Source organism: Drosophila guanche, unplaced genomic scaffold (genome assembly GCF_900245975.1).
Source record: "Drosophila guanche unplaced genomic scaffold, DGUA_6, whole genome shotgun sequence".
Taxonomy (NCBI): Eukaryota; Metazoa; Arthropoda; class Insecta; order Diptera; family Drosophilidae; genus Drosophila; species Drosophila guanche.
In genome coordinates, this window is record NW_022995748.1 from 4,787,976 (window position 1) to 4,811,792 (window position 23,817).

A 23,817-nucleotide genomic window follows, 5' to 3' on the forward strand; every position below is an offset into this window, starting at 1 on the left:
CCAAAATATCAATTTATTCATAGGCTTTTGATTTTTTTTGATATGTTAATGTCGGATCTAATAAGGATCTAAATAAATATACATTATATTTCTGGTGTTCGTTCGGCAAACAACTCTTTTTTGAGTTCAACATTTTCAGTGACTTTTTTCTAATATTCATCATAAACTTAAGTACATGGTCAATGCGGACTCATCGTCTGCGACCAACCAATTTCGCTATAGCTATTAAATAAAAACAAAAAATAATAATAATAAATATATTTGGTTTATTGTATTTGAGCAGAAAATTGGATGTCTGTGCGTGTTTTGAACCAAAAAACAATATAACCACTCAAAAGGAATATATATGTATAGCAAAGAAAAGTTGAAAAAGTCCAATTAAAACACAGAAAACTGGAATACGGATTAAAGATGTTATAAACATATGTAAGGTTTCTGTTTTCTTTTTGGGAACTATTTTTTCCGGTGCTCGCGGAATTGAAAATAAGCAAATATTTACAGGCAAACAAATATCGAAACTATCAAATATATCGATATTGCTGCAGTGATATTGTTGATATCACTTTGATATTTTTTCCAAACAAAATATATCACCGATATTTTTTTTTAAATATTTGTCAGCCCTATCAACTATATCATAATCATTTTTTGAAAAATAGCGCGCGCAAGAAAAGAGAAGAAATTCTATTGCGCGGGAATATACATAGGTAAATATTATAATAAGCTCGGAGGGGTTTGAGGGGCAGTTCTTCTATCTTCACGACATAATTGCTCCTTTCTTTTGCAAAGGAACACGGATAATGATGAGAAAATCATCATTATCGTCTAACTAATCACCGATTCTTTGATTTTCTTTCTGTTCTCTTATTTTTATATACTCTCACTCATTTTCTACTCCTAGTGGCCAACCTTCACCGATAGATGTCCATCCGCCGTTAGAGTATCCAGCATTTCTCCCGCCTAACAACATGGTAGTTGCCTCAATAATCCATTCCCCTGTCAATCTAACTTCGGACTCAGTTGCCAGTGATGCCATCCCCAACAGGATCCAGCATCCAGTGCAAAGGATTGTCCACTTTCTGTTACATTGAATGGGGATGCATCTGCAGCCTCTTCTAGCTCCTCAGATCCGCACTAAGACTTTTAGGAGTAGCTCCACCAGCTCGCTTTTCTGGAGTACCACTCATAGCAGTGGTCCCCCGCAAAGCAATCTTTGTCTCTCGTCTTATACCTGAAGCCACTACGGATGATGTCAAACTACATCTAAGCTCTTATCTCTTATCTTTTCTACCCGATCTCTTGTATCCAAATCTTTGGAACCGTTTTCATGGCCTGAGCACAATATTATGCATGAATTTCTGCCATAAAATTCTACCCAGAATCCTTGATTTACTGTCCATAAGATTTAAAAAAAGTACGGAGCCATTTCTCCATTCAATTTCCGAACGTACGCAGTCTTTTATTTAAATTGTCCCAAATACATACGGACAGTGCCTCTTTAGAATTCGACGCTATCGCAATAACTGAAACCTGTCTTAACTCTTCTGTCTCCGGTCGTATATTTTTTCTGTAAGCCTCTCTGGTTTTCCATGTATCTTCTGTTTAATATTACCGGCTAGTTAGGACTGTAATTTTTGTAGATTTTCATGACTTATCTTTATTGGATTGATTGGGAAACAAGGTAAAAACTAAAAACGTCAACCAGAAAAATAGCATTATATTCTTTTTGAACTGTCCTCAGTTAGAGGGTATCCATCGCTCCAAGAGTACAGGATACCATCGCTTTTTGTTGTGACGATATTTTTCTTTGATATCCATTTGTAGTTATCATGCAGTAAAATTTTAAAATACATATCTTCCCTCTATTGTTAGGGCCCATCAATCCAATTAAAGGGATTATTTAAAAATTTAGAATTAGCCAATTGATTTATTTAATTATATTTATAATTATATGTTCAGTGCTGAGATTAGTTAGTTAGGCTAAACCAAACTAAGGAAAAGTATTTAAGTAAATTATCAGATGGTTATCCCATCAATGGCGCCTTTATTTTAAAAAGAGCACATACATTTGGAGCTGATGTTATTTATGGTACACAAAATATCGCGAGAAACCTCAAAAAGTAAAACCTGGGCGTTATTAATCAAAAATAAAAATTTAATAGATATATGTACATTAAAAAAGGTATGCAATACCACCATACATTCTTTTAAAGAAGGAATGCATGAGTGTTTCTACACGATTTATTGGGTTGTTTTTAGTCTGCCAAAAATACATGGAATTAAGCTAGTTAAAATTTCTACTTCTATAAAAGAAATCAAAAGTCAAAATTGTACTAATCATAAATATTTGCACAACGCACTCGGCCAACTACAATCGTTAAAAAGTCGTTGAAAGTCCCGTCTGTCCCGCAGCTAAGAGCATTCTACGTCGAAAAGCTCACAGATGCCTTCGTCACTTTTCAGTACAAAGTTAAAGTCATCATGCGGTGGATTCAGTTGGACAAGTGGCGGATTTTCTGTAATAGATCATATAAATCACATATTATTGGTCTACGACATTCGGATGCCACCGATGAGAAATGGGCACCAACACCAACCTAAATTGGGATCATCGGGGTAAAATCTTCTCAGCGAGTGGCCAGTCATATAATTTTGAAAGATTATTTTCGCAGTGAGTTCGTTTTCCAGCAGCTTCATCTCCTCTTTTAGATCGGGATTGCATGAGTACGTGTGCTCGTCCGTGATGACGTTGCCAGTGCTTGTTGGACCGCTTCCATCTTCACTGGATCGGGAGGAGATGGATGGAGATGGGGTGTCCAAGCGCCGATAGTCAAAGAAGCCGTCAGCGTCGTTTGGATTTGTTGTACTCTTTCCCTGGCTTGTGACCAGCCGTATATCAATGGTGCTGCCATTGTCCAGGGAAACGCGGAGTTCGCTCTGTTTGGGAAGGCGATGAATTTAGCATTTCTACTATGGTTAATTAGCTTCTAAAAAGTAACTTACATCATTGTGCTGGATCTCCACCTCTTCGTCGTAATTGGGTATGGTAAACACCGAGTTATCCGCATACATTTGGAGAAGATCGTCCCGCGTGAGATAGGCATATGAGAGATTTGTTGGATCTTGCATTACATATCGCAGATTCCGTTGCGCATACTCTAGCTGTTTGTCCAGATCTTCCTCCTCCTCCTTCAGATGATTGGTTCGCTCACGCGCCAGGTCGTACTCCTCTTGGTCCTTGGTATTGTTGAATCCTCCTCCGCTGTTGCGAATACAAAATTGGACAAATGGAACACCATAAACAATGGGAATACTTACCGCCAGCGCACAAGGGAACAGTGTCTGCCTTTATCAATCAGGCCAATGCCCTCCAACACATTGGTTATATCGTATATACGACGCTTCTGCACATCCAAGATTTTCGTGGCCTTAAACCAACGCATTAAATAAATGTAGCCAAACAATGTCAATACACTTACCTCTTTCAGATCAATTGACCCACCATTCGACTTCATGAGCTCCACAAATTTTTGGGTTAATAAGACCAGAGAGCCCACAGAGCGCTGCTGACCTGGCTGGGGTTGGGACGGTGACTTTAGCGATTGTTGCTGCTGCTGGTCCTGGGACATGTCCATGTGAACGCTATCATTCTCATACGACTTTATCGTCATCGTCTCATCCATGTCCACATTGCTAGCAGCACCTTTGGCGCTGATGTTCTTCATCGTGAGGCCAGAGCCCGGGCCCGCGCTGTCTCTTATTCCAATGCTAGCAGATTTACGCTTGTACATGGCACGCGTTCTAATAGAAGTCTTTGTTCGATATATGTTAAATATATAAGTGGATGAGCTGGATTTGACACGCGTTTAAACAACTTAAAGATTGCCTATTTTTACGATAAATCACACTTAAATACAAATGTTGGCGCTTGAGCAAAATTTTCCGCCATTTATTTATGTCACTTTTTTCTATTCTGACTTTTAGTGCTGTGTAATGACGCATGGGCATGACTGTACAGCTGCACAGCACTGACATTTTTCAATTTGCCAACACAAGCGGCTGCTTAACCCTAGAAGGTAGCGGAAATTTTACCCCGCAAAGGCATTCTTCGTCAAACAGGAGTCCTTTTACAGTACAAAGACACTTTTCAACTTTTATAATATGAAAACAATACGCAATTGTTTTTTGTGAAAAAAGCCATTATAAACTTTTTAAGTTTTTTTAAGCTTAAATCGACTAGAGATTTCAGAGCTGGAGTGTCTACATGAAAAAATAGAAAAACAAACAAATAGTGGGTTCGAGTTACCCCTTCTAGGGTTAAATACTATGAAAAACAAATTAAATTATATTTTATATATATTTAATTTGTTTCTATAGAGTTGTTGAATCTGCATCATCTGAATTTGGTTTTTGACTCTCCTGCAGCCTTTGCAGCTGCTTTAACTGCGCATCTCGTAATACATCTAGGATTTTCCACTTTGCTTCAAAAAAAAATTCATCGTGTATTTGCTCCAAATCAATTCGAATTACCTGCGGGGGAGAAGTATCATGCTCTAGTAAAGTCAAAATAGAATTTACAATATTACCTCGCAAAGATTCGCAATATGCTGAGACTTGTTCGAAATTACATACTCTGATGGAAATACCGCCATTGCTTCATCTGCTTGTATAGTTTGCTCACTTCCTGAATCCATGCGATCTGATTCCACCACCTGGTCGTTGTTCGGCTGCTCTTCGACCGCAGCGGGCGCCTGGCTGAGAAAACCAAAGTCTGGATAATCAAAGAAATTCGGCATCGGTCCCTCCTTGGCTGCCTCCCATTGATCTCGCAGAACATGCACTTTTCGTTTGACGGGCACAACCGGCATATTTGTATCTATGGCAGAGGCAATATCCTTCCACACCTTCTCCTGGTACTCGGAACTCTTGTAGTCCGGACAATTCGGATTCCAGAGACATTCATTCTGCCGATATAGTTGTATCAGCTTGGTCACCGTATCCTTTTGCGACAGTAGTGTGTGGAATTTGGCTCTTCGATTGATTTTCACATTGAATGCATTCAGACGACGCTGCGGCGAAGATGCCTCCGCGTCCGAATCGGAGGAGAATATATTTATTAAGCTGTGATAATTCTTTTTGATTAATCCAATAAAGCTTGAGTTTGACATGACAACTAATTTTCACAGTATTAATTTTGAAACTGGAATCTTTCAAACCCAGAACTCACTCACACACACACACACATGTGTGTGTCAGGTTTCTCTGAGGCTAGGGCAAATTCCAGCGAACGAATTTCTTTAAAATTGGTTTGATTTTAGTAGGTTTACGCTTCACACGAGTCTCGTGAATGACCAAAAGTATCTTCTTTTGTGCTTTCAAGCAAACATCTGGAGCAAGCTGGCTCAGTTCTTGCCTTAATTCAAAACAGAATTCATCCAAATCGTCACGGGCAGCTTCGCAAGAGCCTTCCTGACTGTCGTCGTCAGATTCTTGGAGTCCTCCAGAGTCTTCCAATGCAAAGGAAGCAGGCTGCTCCACTGTGAGACTGGGTTGCAAGTCATGGGGAGGAGCTTCTGTAGGAGTTTGACTCGCAACTTTCACTACCTCCGGCAGCAGGAACTGAAACTCTTCCAGAAGATCAAAGGACGGCTTGCCACAGAGTCCTCCCCTAATTTTACATGCTTCAATGCGTCTAAACTCGGCCAAGGCTTGTCTACGCAGGCCATGAATCACACATTCGACTTCAGATCCCGACACGCCCGGACCAAACTGTTTCGCTATCCAGCTCCAAAGTTGATTTCTGTTTCTAAGGTTAGGGTATTCCGCATGCCGTTTGTTCCACAGACACTCGTGGCCGGCGTAGAAGCGAATCATGGTGATAAGATTTCCTTTGCGAGCAAAGATATTTTCCAAATACTGTACGCGGTTATTATTTTGACTTTGCTCATGTTGCCTAGGGGGGTATCGTTTGGAAGAAAGCATGGTGTTTAATTTGAGATTTCGAGTAAGAGCCGAGCCAAGCCAAAACAGGAAATTAGTGTCTGGGCGCACTCTGATCTGATTTTTAAAATTCGTAATATAATTTGAATGGCACGCCCGCCACGTTTTCTCAGGTCTGACAGACGTTTCACAACACTGACTTTTTCGCTTCGTTTGTTTTGCTCTCACATTCTTCACCCCGTGGAACAACGTGCACAATTTTTTTTTTGATATTAGTTAAAGTAATAATACAATTAATAATAAAATGCCGTCGAAAATCAAGCCGAGACTCTCGCGTGGTGTCCTGGACATGAAGTTCATGCAGCGAACCAAAGTCAAGGTGGACAAGGAAGATGACGACGAGCAGAGTCGGGCACTGTACTCGAACGAAATCAACGCGAAAATGCTGAACTCCAACTCCAACTTCATCATCGAGCCCAGCTACACCATTTGCGCTGGCCTCATCGACGGACGTCTCAGTTTTCGTGGCATGAACCCGGAGCTGGAGCTGCTAATGGAGCAGGAGTTGGCTCAGAAGCTGGCTAAAGTGAAACCCGAACAGCCCAAGGAGGTGTCCGACCAGGACATGGCCAAGGCATACTACACCAATAAGGCGCCCAGCGTCGCCAATAACATGTCCAAAAAGTTTAGTACGAAGAACGACCTCAAGCGGAAGCAAGGCCAAAAACAACAGAAGCCACAGTTCAAGAGACCTCGCGACGAAGACGACGACTGAGAAGCGCAGACTTAGTTGAATCATTGCTTTAAACATTAAACCTTTTAGTTTTTACATAGTGTCTTAATGCTATTTATCTTACAAATAGAACTTCACTCCGAATCTTTCACTGCTTGCAGGGCGTAGCACATTTGGGTCGTGTTTATCCAGCGCCAAGAGTTGTTCCAGAAGTCGTAGGTGCTGCCATTCACCAGCACGGTCTGACAGTTCACTAGGGGACAGAACATGAGCATGTTTTAGTGCCATACAGCTAATTCCTACTTACTCGTGTCCAATATGCGTTGAACATCCAGTGGGGAAATCATCTTATCCCAATGATGCGTGCCCCTGGGCACCAGGTTCAGCACATACTCGCTTACGGCCACTCCGGCCACCCACATGGGAAGAGTTTTGTTCAAAGTGGTAATAAATATGGATCCGCCTGGTCTAAGGCTACGCACACACGCTTCCAGCAGGGCCACCTTGTCATCCACGTGCTCCAGTACCTCGGATACAATGACGGCATCGTAGCGCTCGCAATTCGCTTTGGCATGCTGATTGACTGGCTCCATTTTATACTTCACATTGCTGGACAGCTCCGGACTAAGCTCCGTCAAATGAACCTTAGCAGCGGCAATCAGTTTGTCGGCTAAATCTATGCCCGTAACCTGGGCGCCCAGGCGCGCCAGTTGCTCGGTCAGCAGACCACCGCCACAACCAACTTCTAGCAGGCATTGTCCCTTCAAGACCTTTGTTGTATTTACGTAATGAGACTTCACATTGCCGCGCGCAACGATGCCATCGCGTATAAAGGGAACGCTGCGCAGAATTTAGAACTTTGTACTTGGGCGAATAATTTCTGGAAATCTGGAAACATACCGTATTTCATTGAGGGCATGCAGTGCTTCCATTGTGCCATTCTGGTTCCACCAATCTGTGGCTTGATTCTCATGATGTTCCACTTCGCGTTTTGTGTCGGCATCGAGTGTTGCACTGCCCCCGCCGCCGGTGCTGCTGTTGCTGTTGTTGCATCTGCCCAACACTTTAGCCAGAGTCTGCAGCAGCTTGCTGTGATACGGAAATGGAACAGTAAAATGGCAAGAAACAATTATTGCTTAATTACCATTTTTACCTGTGCGGATAAACCGAATTTCGCAGCATAATTCTGGTGGCAACAAAAACAATTTTCACGAAAAACAGCTGACAGTCGCCCTGTGCATTGACAATCTCCTCTCTCCACAACACACTCACGCTCTCTCTCTCTCTCTCTCTCTCACTCTCTGTCTCTTTGTAGAATTGCGATTCAGTGTGGTTCTTTCTTTATCATTCTTCAATGCAAACGAGAGAGAATTGGCATTATCACTTGCGACTTGCGTATTATCGATATAGATAACAAGGTGGAGTGTGGCTATTACTAATCGGCGATCATTTAGGATTTTTTGTTCACCCAACAATGCCGCAGCAATATAAGCCGCTGCATAACGAGGAAGATGTGGAAAATGCCGCCGCCGATGCCACCACAACAGGAGAAAACAGACAGCAACAAACACAACAGCAAGAGGCTAATCCACCGGCCGTGCAGTTGCTGATGGTTTCGCTGTTCATGCTGCTCTTCTTTGGCTCCTCGTTCTTCCAGCCACGGCCACGATTGCAGCACCTGAAAGGCGGCGTCGGCAGTAGGTATGATCGGACCAAGTACGACTGTAATATCCAACTGGTGGAGTCTATACCCATTGGGCTCAACTATTCCGAGAACAGTCCACGGTTTTTGAGCACCTTTGAGGCCTGGCAGCAGCTGTTGGACAGCGCCAAGGAGTCCCTGGACATTGCATCATTTTACTGGACGCTGCGCGCTGAGGATACACCCGGCGTGAACGACACCAGCACACATCAGGGCGAGGAGATCTTTAAGCGCTTCATGGCCAATGGAAACGGTGGCAGTAACAGGCTTAACATACGCATAGCCCAGAGTGAACCCTCGAGTGTGTCGCCCAATGAGGACACCAAGCTGCTGGCCAGCAATGGAGCTGCCGATGTGGTAACCCTCTCATTCCCCAAGTACTTTGGCGGCGGTGTCCTGCATACGAAACTTTGGATTGTAGATGGACAGCATTTCTATTTGGGCAGCGCCAACATGGACTGGCGGGCACTGACGCAGGTCAAGGAAATGGGAATACTGGCCCAGAACTGTCCACAGCTCACCGAGGATGTGGCCAAGATCTTCAAGGCCTATTGGTATTTAGGAAAGAGTACGGATTCAAATATACCAAGATGGGGCAATGATTATTCGACGCACTTTAACCTCGATTCACCAATGGTATTAAGTGTGAACAAGAACACAACGATGGAGGGATTTTTGTCCAGTTCCCCGCCACCACTTTCCGCTTCCGGTCGCACCAACGACCTGGACGCCATAATAAACACCATCGATTCTGCCATTACCTATGTGAACATTGCTGTGATGGACTACTATCCGCTGATCATTTATGGCCAGCATCCAAAGTATTGGCCTTACATCGATGATGCCTTGCGCCGGGCGGCAGTGGAGCGGGGTGTGGCCGTAAAGCTGCTCATCTCCTGGTGGAAGCATTCCAATCCCAGTGAGGATAAATACCTCAAATCCCTGCAGGATCTCAGCTCCAAAAAGGACAAAATCGATATACAAATTGTAAGTAGATCAATTCAAGAATTTTATGAAATTAAACAAACTTTTTTTCAGCGCCGTTTTATTGTGCCCACGGATGCGGGTCAAGAGAAGATACCGTTTGGTCGGGTGAATCACAACAAATACATGGTGACCGATCGTGTGGCATACATAGGAACCTCCAATTGGTCTGGGGACTACTTCACCGACACAGCCGGCATTGGCCTGGTGCTCAGGGAAACGCACGAAACAGAGCAAACTCAAACACTGCGCAGCGACCTGAGGAATGTTTTTGAGAGAGATTGGAATAGTCCCTATGCTCATGAGCTGGAATAGATTGTTAAAAGTGCTACGAACCGTACTTCAAGCTATTCAGTTTTATTTTATTGATTTTTTTAATGATTATCTTTTTTGATTATATTTTTGGATGTAAAATAAAATAATTCGCTTCATACCACAGAGAAAGAATTGTGAACATTTCAATTATATATAAAATTATTTACAAAGAAAACAGCAAAATCTATTCCAGTTTAATAATAATTAATTTCTTCATTCTGGGTTTGTTGCTTTTGATTTTTCAATACATTGGATTTGTCGATTAGACCACGATTAATAACTCTAATTAAACTTATTATTAAATACTCTTCAACTTTAACATTGAACTTACGATTAAGATGGTAGGGGGTTTAGGGTTTAGGAGAATCACCAGACAAGGGCTGAGAGGTATCCGTATTCTGGGATGATCGGTGATCACTTGACATTGGCATTGCCGCCGCGTTTCAGGAAATTGTTGCTTGCAATGCTCTTGTCTATTAACACATTAATGTTGGGCACGCGATTCAGCAGCGTGTTGTAAATAAGCATCAGGCAACGAGCATCAATGGCTGCAAAAGGGAATAGTTCATTAATATTTCTGATCCAATGGATGGGACTGACAAGGACTTACCTGCATATAATATTTGTTCGCGACGGAGCGGACGATTGGCCCAGTTCGAGCATTGATTTGACTTGTTTAGCTTCTTGCCCAGACAGACCAGCGATAAATCCGACAGAGCATCGCCCGCCCGATTGACATTGCCAAAGGGCAGCTCAATGCCAAAGCGCTGCTTCTTCAGCTCCAGCCAAAGGCTGCGCAAATCGAGGTAATGATGCGCCAACAACAGGCGCAATTGCAGCGGCAACGAACGCTGCAGCACCATCAGATCGCTGTACATGGAGAAGCCCACCTTTAGGATGTTCATGTTGTTGAATACATCCGCTCCGAGGGCACGCCAGTGATTCGCCGTGATGCTCTGCCTGGCCAGGCAATCGATCAGGTAGACATTGCGCACGGTGGCTATCTGCAGCAGACAGAGCTGACAATCTCCGCACACATTCTGCACCCACTCCGAGTCCATGTATATGATATGTTCTCGCTTCAGATGGCCAAGCATACGCTGGAACTGCGATGCCGTGTCCACAATGAGCAGACAATCGTCTGGCAGATCCATGGTCAGGTACATATCACAGCCAATGCCCGAAGAAGTGGCTCCATTATCATCGGAGGTTTGAGGGGCTTCCTCTTCGTTAATGCCGCGTGAGATCTGCGATATAATGTCGTGCGGAAAATCCTTGGGCTTCAGCTTGAACTCTTTGTACCAGTAGACGGCCTCGTTGCGTGAATCTTGAGCCCCCGCCACATATATGACAAATTCCACCTGCAAGGCATGATCGGAGGCATGCACGCTAACCATTTCCCGAAAGCTGGCCAGATTAATGCGCGACTTCTCGTACTCTCGAAACAGATAATGCAAGTAGCCGCAGGTTTTTGTAAACTTGAAGTTCGGTGTGACGCCATCATCGAAGCCATATTTCTTTGCCAGGCGAGACACCATCTTCGACATGGGGCGATAACTCAGCACATTATGTGAGACCTTCAAATTCTTGTAGCGACTGCAGTGGAAATGGAAATACTTAAATGTTTGAACGCGTTACACATGAGGACTATTACTCACTCCAGAATGGGCTCGCACAGTTCAAAGACGGACTTATCTTTGTGCAGCAGCGAGTCAAGAAACTTAACAAACGGCAGGCGTTGGGATGTCGCCTGGTCCAGGTACACTTCGGCCAGAGGCAGCTTCTCCTGTGCAATCAGTGGAAACGCCAGCTCTAGCATATCAAATTCGTGTGCCATCTGCAGGCTGATGGCCCACTGGGCCACCTCCTTGTACTGGCCAGCGTCCAGCATCTCGCGCAGCTTGGGCAGCAGCAGCTGGCGTATCTGATGCAGGCGATATGCCTTGATTATGGCATTGTTGAGTGAGAGCACGCCCGAGTTCTTCACGAAATTAAATGCTATCATGCTAGTGTTCTCATCACAATCCAGCTGCGGATAATCCTGGTGCAGCTTGCACACTTTGTCCAGCACAAAGTGTGACAGGCTTTTCGGCTTTATGTTGCTGCAGTCGGGACAATTTGCGAAGATCTTCAAAGCCAGCAGCAGCGGCTCTTTGTGGTCCTTAAGAGCATTGCCGAGATCCCGGCCCAGGTGGGGCGACTTGTTATTGCTGTACATGTTCCATTTTTCGCGAAACACAGTGAAGAACTCCTGCGCTTCAGCGTCCAATGTGGCATCAAAGTTTGTTCCATTGATTCCAGCACCTGTTGTAATGTTCTCCAAGCGCTTTATTTTCAAGTTTGTCATGTAGTGCTCGAGTTCGTCCTCGTCGTCCTCGAAGCCGCCGGGAATAGCGTTGTACATTTTCTTAGCCATCTCTGCGGTGGGCCAGGAGTTTGGCCCAAGTTGCAAAATTCGCGAAATCTTTTGACTGCCACTCGCCGAGTCGCAGAGCAAAAAAAAAAAGACAAGCTGGCAACTCTGTGGCGACAACAGTGGATAGATATGCGCATATTTGGTCACTTTTTTTTTTTTTTTATTTCTGTTGATAGGATTTTAGTTCATACAAGCGAAACGTAAACGCAAAACGTTCTACGGCATTAGGCGAACATGTTGGCAGAGATTGTGGGACCTCATTTTGCTCTGCCCGCGGTGACGATTAGCTTGTATGAGCTGTCACATCTATATACACCATTCAGTATGTGATAGTGCTATAACTATTCGTACAACGATGGCATCACTGTTTTGCTTGTGCAGCAAATGGTATTTTTGAGCGGTGTGGCAGCACTAAATAGGCGGCACACGTGCATTTTGTTTTAGTTTTGCTATACAAAAAAATGAAGGTGGCAAAGAAAGTGAAATCCCTGGGCAAACCCAAGGCTGGCATCAGTAAAAAACAGCCCAAAAAGGAGGCCAAAACAAAGACTGTTGTGAACAAAACAGAAAAACCTAATGATGGGATGGAGATTGCCAAGAAACCCAAACAGAAGCCGGTGGTGGCCACCAAAAATGTGAAGCCCCCAAAGAAGGGGTCGAAGAAATCACACAAAGAGGATCTAGAGGGTCTCAAGCAGATAGATCCAGAGTTCTACGAGTTTCTCAAGACAAATGACAAGAAGCTGCTGGATTTCAATTTAATGGACAGCGATGATGATGACGAGGACGAAGATGAGAAAGAGACGGGGGCGCAGAAAGACGCCGATAGCGACAGTGGTGATGACGAGGAAAACGAGGAGAAGTACCACAAGCCCAGTGACGATTTGGCTGTGGCCAGCGATGAGAGTGACTTTGAGGAGGATGGCGAGGGCGAGGATGAAGCCGCTGCTGCCGGAGGTACTCAAAAGGTCACCCTAAACCTATTGCGGCAGTGGGAGCAGCAGCTGGGCCAGGCCAATGTATCCATTGACATTGTGCGCAAAGTGATCCAGGCCTTTAACTCGGCCCTGGCCAGCATCTCCGCTGATGGCGCGGACGGTGGTGAGAACCAGCCAAATGCTGCCGCCTTTAAAGTCGTAGGAGCAGCCTCCTTCAATGGCGTTATCCAGCTGTGCGTGCTGCACCTGCAGCCGGCCATTATCCGTGTGCTGGGCGTGAGGCCCAACAGCAGCCTGCCGCTGCACAAGCACAAAAAGTGGGTCAAGGTCCGCGGCTGTCTGCGCTACTACCTCACTGATCTGATACGTCTCGTGGAGCAGGTATCGAGCGCGAATATACTGAGCGTGCTGCTCAAGCACCTGCATCAGATGGCTGGCATGGTTGCTCCCTTCACAACACTGGGCAAGACCATACTGAAGCGTTTGATTGTACTCTGGGCGACGGGCGATGAAACTGTTCGCGTGCTAGCCTTTCTCTGCATCCTAAAGATAACAAGGAACCAACAGGTGCGTACAGATAGAGTTCTTCCTTGACTGAAATATCAATCTTTCGCTTCCTCTTTCGTTCAGGGCACAATGCTGAATCATGTCCTGAAGGCCATGTACCTGGCCTATGTGCGCAACTCCAAGTTTGTCTCCCCCAATACACTGCCGGGCATTAACTTTATGCGCCGCTCGCTGGTAGAGATGTTTGCCTTGGACTTGAACGTGAGCTATCAGCATGCGTTCTTGTACATCCGCCAGCTGGCCATTCACCTGCGAAATGCGGTGATCCTGAAGAAGAAGGACAGCTTCCAGGCCGTCTACAACTGGCAGTTTATAAACTCGCTTCGACTATGGGCGGATCTGCTGGGAGCCAGCACCAACAAGCCGCAACTGCAGCCTCTGGTCTATCCATTGGTCACCATTGCCACGGGCGTAATCCGCTTAATACCTACGGCTCAGTACTTCCCGTTGCGCTTCCACTGCCTGCAAACGCTGATTTCGCTTTCCAAGGAGACGCAGACTTATGTGCCGGTTCTGCCGTTGATTGTGGAGGTGCTGCGGAGCAATACCTTCAATCGCAAACACTCGGCTGTGTCCATGAAGCCGCTGCAGTTCACCTGTGTCCTTCGGCTGAACAAGGGTCAGCTGGCGGAGAACGGTTTTCGCGATGAAGTCATCGAGCAGGTGTGTGCCTTGTTGCTGGAATATCTCGCTCACGAGTCAGCCTCGCTGGCCTTCAGTGACTTGGTTGTGCCTGCTGTGATGGCCATAAAGGCCTATCTCAAGGAGTGTCGCAATTCCAATTATACGCGAAAGCTGAAGCAGTTGCTGGACAAGATCCAGGAGAGCAGCAAGTTCATTGAGCAGCAGCGCAGCAAGAGCACCGTCACCTTTGACCTGAAGGACGCTCAGGCGGTGGCTGCTTGGGAGCAACAGGTACGAACCAAGCGCACACCTCTGGACATCTATTATGCCAGCTGGCTGAAGACACACGAGACAAAGAAACGACGACAGGCGGCCCAAACGGACGACATCAATTCGGACTATGCTGTACCGAAGCTGAAGCGTCCGGCGGCCAAGACGGGAGTGCCCGTGCGCAACGAAAACGGCGAACTGGAGCTATTCCCCTCAGACTCAGAAGACGATGAGGATGGCCCGCGCATTCCCATGGACGACGATGATGATGACGAATCAGAATTGGAGCAGCCCAAGCCGAAGAAGGTTAAGGTGGCCAAGTCGGAGAAGAAGACGACCGAAAAGGTTGCCATTCCAGAGCCAACGGAGGCAGAGGCAGCTGTCGATGATTATGACGAGTCCGGTGCGGCTGTGGACATAGTTAAGGACTTGGATTTGGATGATTGGTAGAACATTAAGCTACATAATTAATATATTTACACATTAAAAATTCATTTCAAATATGACTACTTCCTTTCTGGCGGATCTCGTCCTGGTATGAACTCGTAATCTTTGTATTTGGGAAACGTGCCAATGGTTGGGCCCTCCACCTGCTTGGGCATGGCTTTTTCATCCTTGGCCTTTGCATAGGTGGCCTCCAGTTCGGCCGCGTTTCGCTTTTTCATGTCCATTATTTGGAGATTTTTCACCAGCTCCTCCCGGGTAGGTGGCTCCTCACGACGTCCGCGCAGCCAGGCCTCCCATTCGGCGGTTAGCTCCTGATCGAATGCATCCTTGTCAGCCGGCTCGAACCAACGCGAGGATTTGCGTTTGCCAATCGCCGGATTTGCCGGGATCTCAAAATATTTGTTGCCAAAATAGTCTTCGCCAATGTAGTTGCCGCGGAATTGTCGGGGTCGCAATGACTTCCAAAAATTTTTGAAAATAATGCCAAAAATATCTCTCGTTGGCTTTTGGGCCATGCTTTGCGATTTGTTTGGTCTTTATTCAAATGTGAAGTAAAATTAAATTGAGATTGGGGTGAATTGAATGAATTTAGAGGCTAGGTATGACTTTTGTTATGACATTAACAGCTGATGGGCTGAACAGTGCTGCAAAGTGCCTGAGGTAGAGCGGTATGTATTCAAATGCGAAAATAGTGCTTCAGTGGCAGCGAAAACGGACTAAACCAATCTCGATGGAAAACAGCTAACAAATCTGTGCGAAGACTGTTGTTATTGTAGTCCATGTCGCGCAAGATTAGTCCAACGCCAGCCGAGTAAATGAATTGCTCGCCCGACCAGCTGGCGCTGCCAATATAGGCGATCTCCTCAGTAATCATGTAGGAATTATGATTGACGCGCCCGTGGGGTATCTTCTCGTGTTCCTCTGTGGTTGGCACCACAAAGCGGCGCTGCAATGGGAAACATAGTTAGAAGGATTAGTTAATGCTCATATCATTGTTATAGTGCACCCACAATTTCTATGTCCACATCATCCCTAAGCTGGGAAAGGGCTTGCAGCGAGCGCAGAAAGTGATCTTCGCTTGGATCGGAATACTTCCACCAGGAAATGAGCAGTTTGATGGCAACTCCTCTCTCCACGGCCGCCTTGCGAAGAGCATTATCTATATGCGGCCAATATTCCAGCTTGTCTTGGTGCCTCAATAGCGGATAATAATCTACCAAAGCAATGCAAACGAGCTCTTCGGATTTTTCGATGGCATTCAGTACGGCATCCAGTTCATTGGCACGCCCCGTGGCTGCTAGCGAAGGCGGTGAGATGGAGACATATGCGTGCATCGTATAATTCATATTCACATTCAGCAGAAGTGGTCGCCGCTGATTGATGTGCGTGTGATAGTTCCAGGGCCAGTAGCTGGGGACATCGTTGCTGCCCAAGTACCAATACGCTTTGAATATCTTGGCCAAATCACGCGTCAGATGGGGACAGTTTTGGCCCAGGACTCCCATTTCCTTTCGCTGGCTGAGCGAACGCCAATCCATGTTGGCGCTGCCCAGATAGAAATGCTGTCCATCCACAATCCAGAAATTCACGCGCAGCCGCTCCACTGCCACCACATCGGCAGCACCGTAGTTGGCAAAGATCCTGGCGTCCGCATGCCAGACACTCTCCTGGCTGCGATTTAGGGCAATTCGGATACGCAGCTTCGGCCTGCCAGCGTCGCCATTGGACAGCAGGCGCTGAAAGAGCTGCTCCCCATGCTGAGTGCTGCTGCTGTCATTGACACCGACGCCTCGCAGTGTCCAGTAGGGTGCGGCAATGTCCAAATTAGCCTTTGCCCTGCCAAGCAGCAGCTGCCAAGCCTTAAAGGTGCTCAAGAACTGTGGACTACCCTCGGTGTAGTTGAGTCCAATGGGTATGGACTCCACCAGTTGGAGTTGGCATGGAAACGCGGCCTCAACTGCCCCGGGGGTGTTTGCGTGTGCTCCCTCGTTGCCGTGGAACGTCTCCCAAGGCAACAGCAGCACTATCAGCACAAGCACGAACAGTATGAAAATGGGTATAATGTACCCGTGACCACAGCAGCACACTTTTCGCTCATCTCTCGCTGCAATGTTGCAGTTGGGTCGCCTGCAGCAGGAGGTGCTTGCAATGTGATCTACTTGTGTAGCCACTGGCTGGTAGTCTACGGGTATTTCCTGCACCCCTCGACGCTCTGACATGGCGCTCGACCCTGGCTGACTCTGACTGCGCTTCACCAAACATTTTTCCCGTGTTTTACTTATTTATTATTCGCACAGTTGCTACAAATGTGTTTGCCCGCCTACGCAAACAAACCCTGTAGTGTTGGGTAGCGCAGGCCAGCGCTTATCGGCGCACGCCCTCGCACACTGGCATAAACCCACGGCAGCAGCGCCCCAAGCAGCGATTCTGTTCTCTGTGTGTTAAAATCTTCCGGCTGAGAGGGCTGAAAATTTTGATATACGGCTGGGCCTGAACTTGAATTTTTGTGCTGTAATCAAATTCCGACGTGTGCTCTGCGTACTTGCATATTAACCAAATAAACGCGAAATAATGGCTGCGAGACTAATGAGTGCCCAGGCACAGGTACGTTGATTGCGCCGCGGTTGTCTTCTGCCTGCCCAGCCTCTCGTGTGCGATTTCCAATAAAAATCAAAATTTACGTGCACACCAATAAAATCTGATAAAGACTGGAGGAACAGTGCAAAATTCGTAAACGCGAAAAATCATGCGTATTCATATACAGGACACAATAGGGGGAAAGTGGCCAATATTTTTGTACAGCTCTTTTCTAACCTAAAAACGGAATCAAAAGTTGTTACCTAACACCGAAGAGTACATTGTGATTGTGATTCCATCCCTCCTCCCTTGCTTACATTCCCTTCTGACCGACAACACCAAACGCATCTTGATTGGAAAAGACTAGACCCTGGGACGGCATCAGTGGGGGGCCGGTGCATTTCAATTAAAATCTTTTTGGATATATTATAATTTGCATTTACATAACAGCTGCGCTGCCCTCGTTATTTAACCAGGAGATTCCCAGCATATATCTTGCGTCCGGCCGTATTTCGTCTTATCTGTGACAGGTTTACTTACATTCAAGATAGTGCAACTAAATATAGCTACAATTAAATGTGTCTTAAGAATTCTATCACGCGCTAGTCCATGGAGTACATTCCACACCCATTAAAGGGCTTTTGCAAAGGCTTCACTGTACTTTTACTTGCCAACAAGTGAATGACCCTATTTTTCGACGTAATTGCCAAGTCAATTTTGTTTGGCTTTGTTTCGTTTCTAGAATGTTGCAGCAATGTAGAGATTAATCGGGTGATATTAGCCTTTTTATATATTTAAATGATTTATCATTCGTTTATCTGATAAATATATAATTGTATTTAATGCAGAACTATTTCTATAAAGGTGTGCAGTGCATTATTCGTTTATATGTAGATTAATTATACGTATAAATATATATTGGGACAGTTCATTGATCTGGATAATTTTTCACAATACCACATGCAATCCCGTGACTCTTATGCAAATGTATATAAATACATACGCACATACATACATATGTATGTATATATACATTCGTATACATCTGGAATATACTGTCAGCTGTCCACACCACGATCAGTAAACAAGTCTAAATACGCGTCCACATTTTAGATTTTAAGATTTTGCAAGCAGTGTTTGACAATTTCCTAAATATAATTAATAATATCTGTCAACATGGCAATAGCAACCAAGATTCAGAGATTTTAGTTCTAGAACCAATTTTTAACAAGCCTTCACCTTAATTTCAACAAAATCCTTAAACTATAACGCTGGGCCGTCCTCATACCGTTATCTAGCATAGACATATGCATGTAGTTTGTATATATGTACATATACATTTGTATGTATAATGTATATGTCTAATAACAGCTCCTAATTACGATTTGCACATTTCGTTGATTACGCTGCTTCAATCAAATTAATGTTGAGAGGGCCCGTGACATGTTAATCAAGTGTTTATTACGCTCTAAACGATTCAATAAAAAAAGAAACGAGTACAGTGTGCACCCTATTTGATATTTTGGTAATAATCCACTAAATAGATAGATCAGTTGTATAGAGGCCGTACTGTCCCTTCCCAGACTATTGACTTTGAAGATTCAAATGTGCTAATTAAAAGATCTTGATCTGGTCTTTCAGGTGTGCAGACTGGGCAAAAATGTTGTCAGCGAGGCAGCCATGGTGCGCCAGTTCCATGCCTCCTGCTACTCGGCCTCGAAGGTGGCTCTGTCCAAGTTCGACTCGGACGTCTTTCTGCCCTACGAGAAGCTGAACAAGCGTCTGGATGTGGTGCGCAGTCGCCTCAACCGCCCGCTGACGCTGTCAGAGAAGGTGCTGTACTCGCATTTGGATGATCCCGCCAATCAGGATATTGAGCGTGGCACTTCTTATCTGCGCCTGCGTCCTGATCGCGTGGCCATGCAGGATGCCACCGCCCAGATGGCTCTTCTGCAGTTCATCTCGTCCGGCCTGAAGCGTGTGGCCGTGCCCTCGACCGTGCATTGCGATCACTTGATCGAGGCGCAGATCGGTGGCGTTAAGGATTTGGCACGTGCCAAGGATCTGAATCGCGAGGTTTACGATTTCCTGGCCTCCACCTGCGCCAAGTATGGCCTGGGCTTCTGGAAGCCAGGCAGCGGCATCATCCATCAGATCATTCTGGAGAATTATGCCTTCCCCGGCCTGCTGATGATCGGCACTGACTCCCACACCCCCAATGGCGGTGGTCTAGGTGGCCTCTGCATTGGTGTGGGCGGTGCGGATGCCGTCGATGTGATGGCCGACATTCCTTGGGAGCTCAAGTGCCCCAAGGTGATTGGTGTTAATCTCACGGGCAAGATCAGTGGCTGGACCTCCCCCAAGGATGTGATCTTGAAGGTGGCCGACATTCTGACCGTCAAGGGCGGCACTGGCGCCATCATTGAGTACCACGGCAAGGGCGTTGACTCCATCTCCTGCACGGGCATGGCCACCATTTGCAACATGGGTGCTGAGATCGGTGCCACCACCTCGCTCTTCCCCTTCAACAACCGCATGGCCGATTATCTGAAGAGCACCGGACGCGGAGGCATTGCCGCCGAGGCCCAGAAGTTCCAGTCGAAAATCCTGTCCGCTGACAAGAACTGCGAATACGATGAGCTGATTGAAATCAATCTGGACACTCTGGAGCCTCATGTTAATGGTCCATTCACCCCCGATCTGGGACATCCCATCAGCAAGCTGGCGGACAACTCCAAGAAGAACGGTTACCCCATGGACATTCGTGTTGGTCTGATTGGCTCCTGCACGAACTCCTCGTACGAGGATATGGGCCGTTGTGCCAGCATTGCCAAGGATGCCATGGCACATGGAATCAAGTCGAAGATACCTTTCAATGTGACCCCCGGATCAGAGCAAATCCGTGCCACCATTGAGCGTGATGGTATCTCGGAGGTGTTTGACAAGTTCGGCGGCACTGTGCTGGCCAACGCCTGCGGGCCATGCATTGGCCAGTGGGATCGTCAGGATGTGAAGAAGGGTGACAAGAACACCATTGTGACATCGTACAATCGTAACTTTACCGGACGTAACGATGCCAATCCGGCCACCCATTGCTTTGTGACCAGTCCCGAGTTGGTCACCGCCCTCTCGATTGCCGGCCGTCTGGACTTTAACCCATTGACGGATGAGCTAACCGGCTCTGATGGCAAGAAGTTCAAGCTGAAGGCCCCGTTCGGCGATGAGCTGCCCGCCAAGGGCTTCGATCCCGGTCAGGATACCTACACCGCTCCCCCAACAGTGAGTATCCATGAGATTTATGTTTTCTTATCAATTCTATCCTTTGTTTTCTTCGACAGTCTGGCGACAAGGTGTCGGTGGCTGTGGATCCCAAGTCTTCGCGCCTGCAGCTGCTGGAGCCCTTTGATAAGTGGAACGGCAAGGATCTGACCGATTTGACTGTACTGATCAAGGTCAAGGGAAAGTGCACCACTGATCACATCTCGGCGGCTGGTCCCTGGCTTAAGTATCGCGGCCATTTGGACAACATCTCCAACAACATGTTCATTGGCGCCACCAATTCAGAGAATAACGAGATGAACAACATTAAGAACCAGCGCAATGGCTCCTGGGGCGGTGTTCCCGATGTGGCCCGCGACTACAAGGCCAACAATGTCAAGTGGGTGGCCGTCGGTGATGAGAACTACGGCGAGGGTTCGTCCCGCGAGCATGCCGCTCTGGAGCCACGTCATCTGGGCGGCCGTGCCATCATTGTCAAGTCGTTTGCCCGTATCCACGAGACCAACCTGAAGAAGCAGGGTCTCCTGCCCCTCACCTTTGCCAATCCCGCTGATTACGATAAGGTAAGGCCGGCACACCATTTGATGTGACCAAAATAATTGAGAGTTTTGTCTTTAAACAGATCCAACCCACGAGCAAGATTTCGCTGCTCAATTTGAAGGGTTTGGCACCTGGCAAGCCCGTCGAGTGCGAGGTCAAGAACGGCGACAAGGTCGAAAAGATCAAGCTAAATCACACATTGAATGACCTGCAGATTGGATGGTTCAAGGCTGGCAGCGCTCTTAACCGCATGAAGGAGCTGGCCGCCCAATAAATTGGCGCAGCTTGAACTTACTTAAGATCCCCCCAGACCCCGTATCCGAAACGATTCTATATACCCGCTCCTATGAGAGCCCAGATCACACTCAGACCGACACACAACGCAAGCAATCAAGTTTATGGTATTGTTATTCAAAATGTTTTTACAAATTGTTTATAGATTTTTTTGTGCTGTTTTTTGAAAAAGTGAATGATGGAATATGTTTTCAAGCACGTACCGAGCGAGAATTAGAGAGAGTTTTATATACATGCATACATACTTATAATTATACAAACATCTATTATTATTATTATTATTTTGTAGTTCTTGCTTTGTAATGTGTCCTTCGATATCGATTTTGATTATGTTTTGCGAACTTGTCTGAGCAGATCTGTAGATTGCAATGACTATGAAAACGATGAAGTGCGAATAAAACTTAAAGTAAATACACGTATTCAAGTGAATCTTTTATTTGAAACCCGATAACGGACAATAAAATCCAACCCAAAGAGCATGTCCCCCGCTATATCCGAGTTCTACCAACCAACCTTTGTTTTCACAGCACTAAACTAATTGTATCAATTATAAGACATAAGAGAGTACCAGACAGTTGATATTAAATAAATAAATACATGAAACATTCAAGTGTAGTATCAAGTTCGGACAGATTTTTAATGCTTCGAGTTTCTCTGGAGTTGCCCTGTGGGATTTCAATTGAATTTAATTTACAACCACAGAAAAGAATAAACAAATAAGAAAAAATGAAGGGTCTTGAAAGGTATCGGATTACCATCCAAACGGCCAAGATAAAGAATTTAATAGATTATGAATAAATATGAATTTTGTATGACCTTTTAACTTTCAAATTGTTCGATCTTATTCGAACATAATGTCAAAATATGTGTTAGATTTTATTTAGTTTTTTATGTTTTTTTTTTAACAATATTCAAAATTCTCAACCGGAAAAATGAATTGCAAGCGACATGGTGGTGCAGCAAGGAGTCTCACACTTATACCCCCTAAGCCATCCGTTTCAACGATAAGTGGAGAATCTCCAGAGATATCGCGTCGAATGAAGAAATATCTCAAATTGATTGATCTGTACAAAGGCCACGACTGCTTGTGGCATCAATGTAATAGCGAATTTTTCGATAAACCTGTGAAGGAGAAAGTCTGGAAGGAGATTGCCAGAAAGATGAAGAAAAAGTCAGATACTAATCGCTGGAAATTCCTGATTAACAAACTTCGCTATAAAGTCGAACTGGAGCGCCTACATCAGCAAGAGGCCAAGTTCCAGCCGGATATAGAGCTGCCGCCTAAACTGGAATATTCGGATAAATTTCAATTCTTAAATCATATGTTTGATAGAAAGTGGGGTAAATCTCCTGTAACCACAGAGACTGTAAGTAGCAAGAGTTTCTACACTGCAATTCGTTTAGTCCGAATACCCTTTCCATAGTCCATTCCACATAGACCTGCTTGCTTTTTGATGTTGAATTCCGCTAGAAAGGATTGCAGCAAAGTGACATCGTATGCCAGCAAGCTAAAGGCGCTGGGAAACATAAGGAACAACAAGTGCAGCAGGCTAAGTCTCTCGCACGAGGCCTTTCGCAAGATGATGGTGGCCACCAGTGGCTCCCTGTCAGATTTCGGCAATGAGGAAAAATAAGAATAGAATTGCAACATAACCATGAAATAGTTGGAACGAAAAAACACCTTTTAAAGAAAACATAATTGCCAGCCTACCCATAAGGCCAAGCCAGGGAATGGAGAAGAGATATGTCGATAGCTTCATCGAGCGTTGAAGTATATCTCTGGCGGAAAAAGGAAGATGTGGAATGGGCTGGAAGATGTTATTGGGAGGGAAAACATTATTAATATGAAAATGTAAATTATTTAAATTTAAACTGACAATCAAAAAGTATATATTTTGAAGATTTCCAAGAGTATTAGAGACGTCCTCTCGTACATTGCTGGCAGAGCGTCGAAATAATAGTACAAACGCTTGTAAAAGGCAAGAGCGGGGAAGAAAGTCAGCTTGGGGAAAGGATAAATTCCAGCCTTCTAAAAGCACCAGTTGTGACAAGCTATGATTATATGCATTCCAGCTTGTAAATTGCTTTTTCGTTTTATTACATTTTTCTCTTGAATCATCGTAATCTGGTTTTTGTTTTTGTTTTGTTTCTTGTATTTTTGCCATTCTTTAAATATAGACGTTTTTTTTAT

At 45.4% G+C, this 23,817-nt stretch overlaps 11 protein-coding genes across 11 annotated transcripts; 5 read left to right on the forward strand and 6 right to left on the reverse strand.

Moving 5' to 3' along the window:
• Nucleotides 1-2,009: 2,009 nt before the first annotated feature.
• Nucleotides 2,010-3,982, reverse strand: LOC117584872 (transcription factor E2F2). The gene is made up of 5 exons (XM_034274023.1): nt 3,480-3,982; nt 3,319-3,428; nt 3,004-3,262; nt 2,598-2,937; nt 2,010-2,516 (listed from the first exon to the last, which is right to left on the reverse strand). The coding sequence occupies exons 1-5, from the start codon at nt 3,789-3,791 to the stop codon at nt 2,413-2,415; spliced, it is 1,125 nt and encodes a 374-aa protein (XP_034129914.1). The 5' UTR covers nt 3,792-3,982; the 3' UTR covers nt 2,010-2,412.
• Nucleotides 3,983-4,340: 358 nt separating this feature from the next.
• LOC117584874 lies at nt 4,341-5,233 on the reverse strand. Its single transcript, XM_034274025.1, has 2 exons — nt 4,587-5,233; nt 4,341-4,530 (listed from the first exon to the last, which is right to left on the reverse strand). The coding sequence occupies exons 1-2, from the start codon at nt 5,166-5,168 to the stop codon at nt 4,372-4,374; spliced, it is 741 nt and encodes a 246-aa protein (XP_034129916.1). The 5' UTR covers nt 5,169-5,233; the 3' UTR covers nt 4,341-4,371.
• A 942-nt stretch (nt 5,234-6,175) lies between these two features.
• On the forward strand, nt 6,176-6,769 carry LOC117584875 (M-phase phosphoprotein 6). The gene has a single exon (XM_034274026.1). The coding sequence runs from the start codon at nt 6,245-6,247 to the stop codon at nt 6,713-6,715; it is 471 nt and encodes a 156-aa protein (XP_034129917.1). The 5' UTR covers nt 6,176-6,244; the 3' UTR covers nt 6,716-6,769.
• A 29-nt stretch (nt 6,770-6,798) lies between these two features.
• Nucleotides 6,799-7,926, reverse strand: LOC117584873 (ubiquinone biosynthesis O-methyltransferase, mitochondrial). Its single transcript, XM_034274024.1, has 4 exons — nt 7,827-7,926; nt 7,574-7,762; nt 6,981-7,513; nt 6,799-6,926 (listed from the first exon to the last, which is right to left on the reverse strand). The coding sequence occupies exons 1-4, from the start codon at nt 7,853-7,855 to the stop codon at nt 6,808-6,810; spliced, it is 870 nt and encodes a 289-aa protein (XP_034129915.1). The 5' UTR covers nt 7,856-7,926; the 3' UTR covers nt 6,799-6,807.
• An 83-nt stretch (nt 7,927-8,009) lies between these two features.
• On the forward strand, nt 8,010-9,803 carry LOC117584871 (5'-3' exonuclease PLD3). Its single transcript, XM_034274022.1, has 2 exons — nt 8,010-9,362; nt 9,414-9,803. Exons 1-2 carry the CDS (start codon nt 8,148-8,150, stop codon nt 9,672-9,674), a joined length of 1,476 nt encoding a protein of 491 aa, XP_034129913.1. The 5' UTR covers nt 8,010-8,147; the 3' UTR covers nt 9,675-9,803.
• A 77-nt stretch (nt 9,804-9,880) lies between these two features.
• Nucleotides 9,881-12,368, reverse strand: LOC117584870 (exonuclease mut-7 homolog). Its single transcript, XM_034274021.1, has 3 exons — nt 11,333-12,368; nt 10,285-11,270; nt 9,881-10,222 (listed from the first exon to the last, which is right to left on the reverse strand). Exons 1-3 carry the CDS (start codon nt 12,088-12,090, stop codon nt 10,089-10,091), a joined length of 1,878 nt encoding a protein of 625 aa, XP_034129912.1. The 5' UTR covers nt 12,091-12,368; the 3' UTR covers nt 9,881-10,088.
• Nucleotides 12,369-12,514: 146 nt separating this feature from the next.
• LOC117584834 (nucleolar complex protein 2 homolog) lies at nt 12,515-14,995 on the forward strand. The gene is made up of 2 exons (XM_034273964.1): nt 12,515-13,595; nt 13,659-14,995. The coding sequence occupies exons 1-2, from the start codon at nt 12,552-12,554 to the stop codon at nt 14,937-14,939; spliced, it is 2,325 nt and encodes a 774-aa protein (XP_034129855.1). The 5' UTR covers nt 12,515-12,551; the 3' UTR covers nt 14,940-14,995.
• LOC117584836 (NADH dehydrogenase [ubiquinone] 1 alpha subcomplex assembly factor 2) lies at nt 14,924-15,536 on the reverse strand. The gene has a single exon (XM_034273967.1). The coding sequence runs from the start codon at nt 15,449-15,451 to the stop codon at nt 14,996-14,998; it is 456 nt and encodes a 151-aa protein (XP_034129858.1). The 5' UTR covers nt 15,452-15,536; the 3' UTR covers nt 14,924-14,995.
• On the reverse strand, nt 15,459-17,300 carry LOC117584835 (5'-3' exonuclease PLD3). Its single transcript, XM_034273965.1, has 2 exons — nt 15,947-17,300; nt 15,459-15,882 (listed from the first exon to the last, which is right to left on the reverse strand). The coding sequence occupies exons 1-2, from the start codon at nt 17,153-17,155 to the stop codon at nt 15,613-15,615; spliced, it is 1,479 nt and encodes a 492-aa protein (XP_034129856.1). The 5' UTR covers nt 17,156-17,300; the 3' UTR covers nt 15,459-15,612.
• Nucleotides 17,301-17,367: 67 nt separating this feature from the next.
• Nucleotides 17,368-22,045, forward strand: LOC117584833 (probable aconitate hydratase, mitochondrial). The gene is made up of 4 exons (XM_034273963.1): nt 17,368-17,540; nt 19,155-20,792; nt 20,852-21,355; nt 21,415-22,045. The coding sequence occupies exons 1-4, from the start codon at nt 17,508-17,510 to the stop codon at nt 21,604-21,606; spliced, it is 2,367 nt and encodes a 788-aa protein (XP_034129854.1). The 5' UTR covers nt 17,368-17,507; the 3' UTR covers nt 21,607-22,045.
• Nucleotides 22,046-22,498: 453 nt separating this feature from the next.
• On the forward strand, nt 22,499-23,467 carry LOC117584853. The gene is made up of 2 exons (XM_034273993.1): nt 22,499-22,993; nt 23,051-23,467. Exons 1-2 carry the CDS (start codon nt 22,559-22,561, stop codon nt 23,258-23,260), a joined length of 645 nt encoding a protein of 214 aa, XP_034129884.1. The 5' UTR covers nt 22,499-22,558; the 3' UTR covers nt 23,261-23,467.
• Nucleotides 23,468-23,817: the final 350 nt, after the last annotated feature.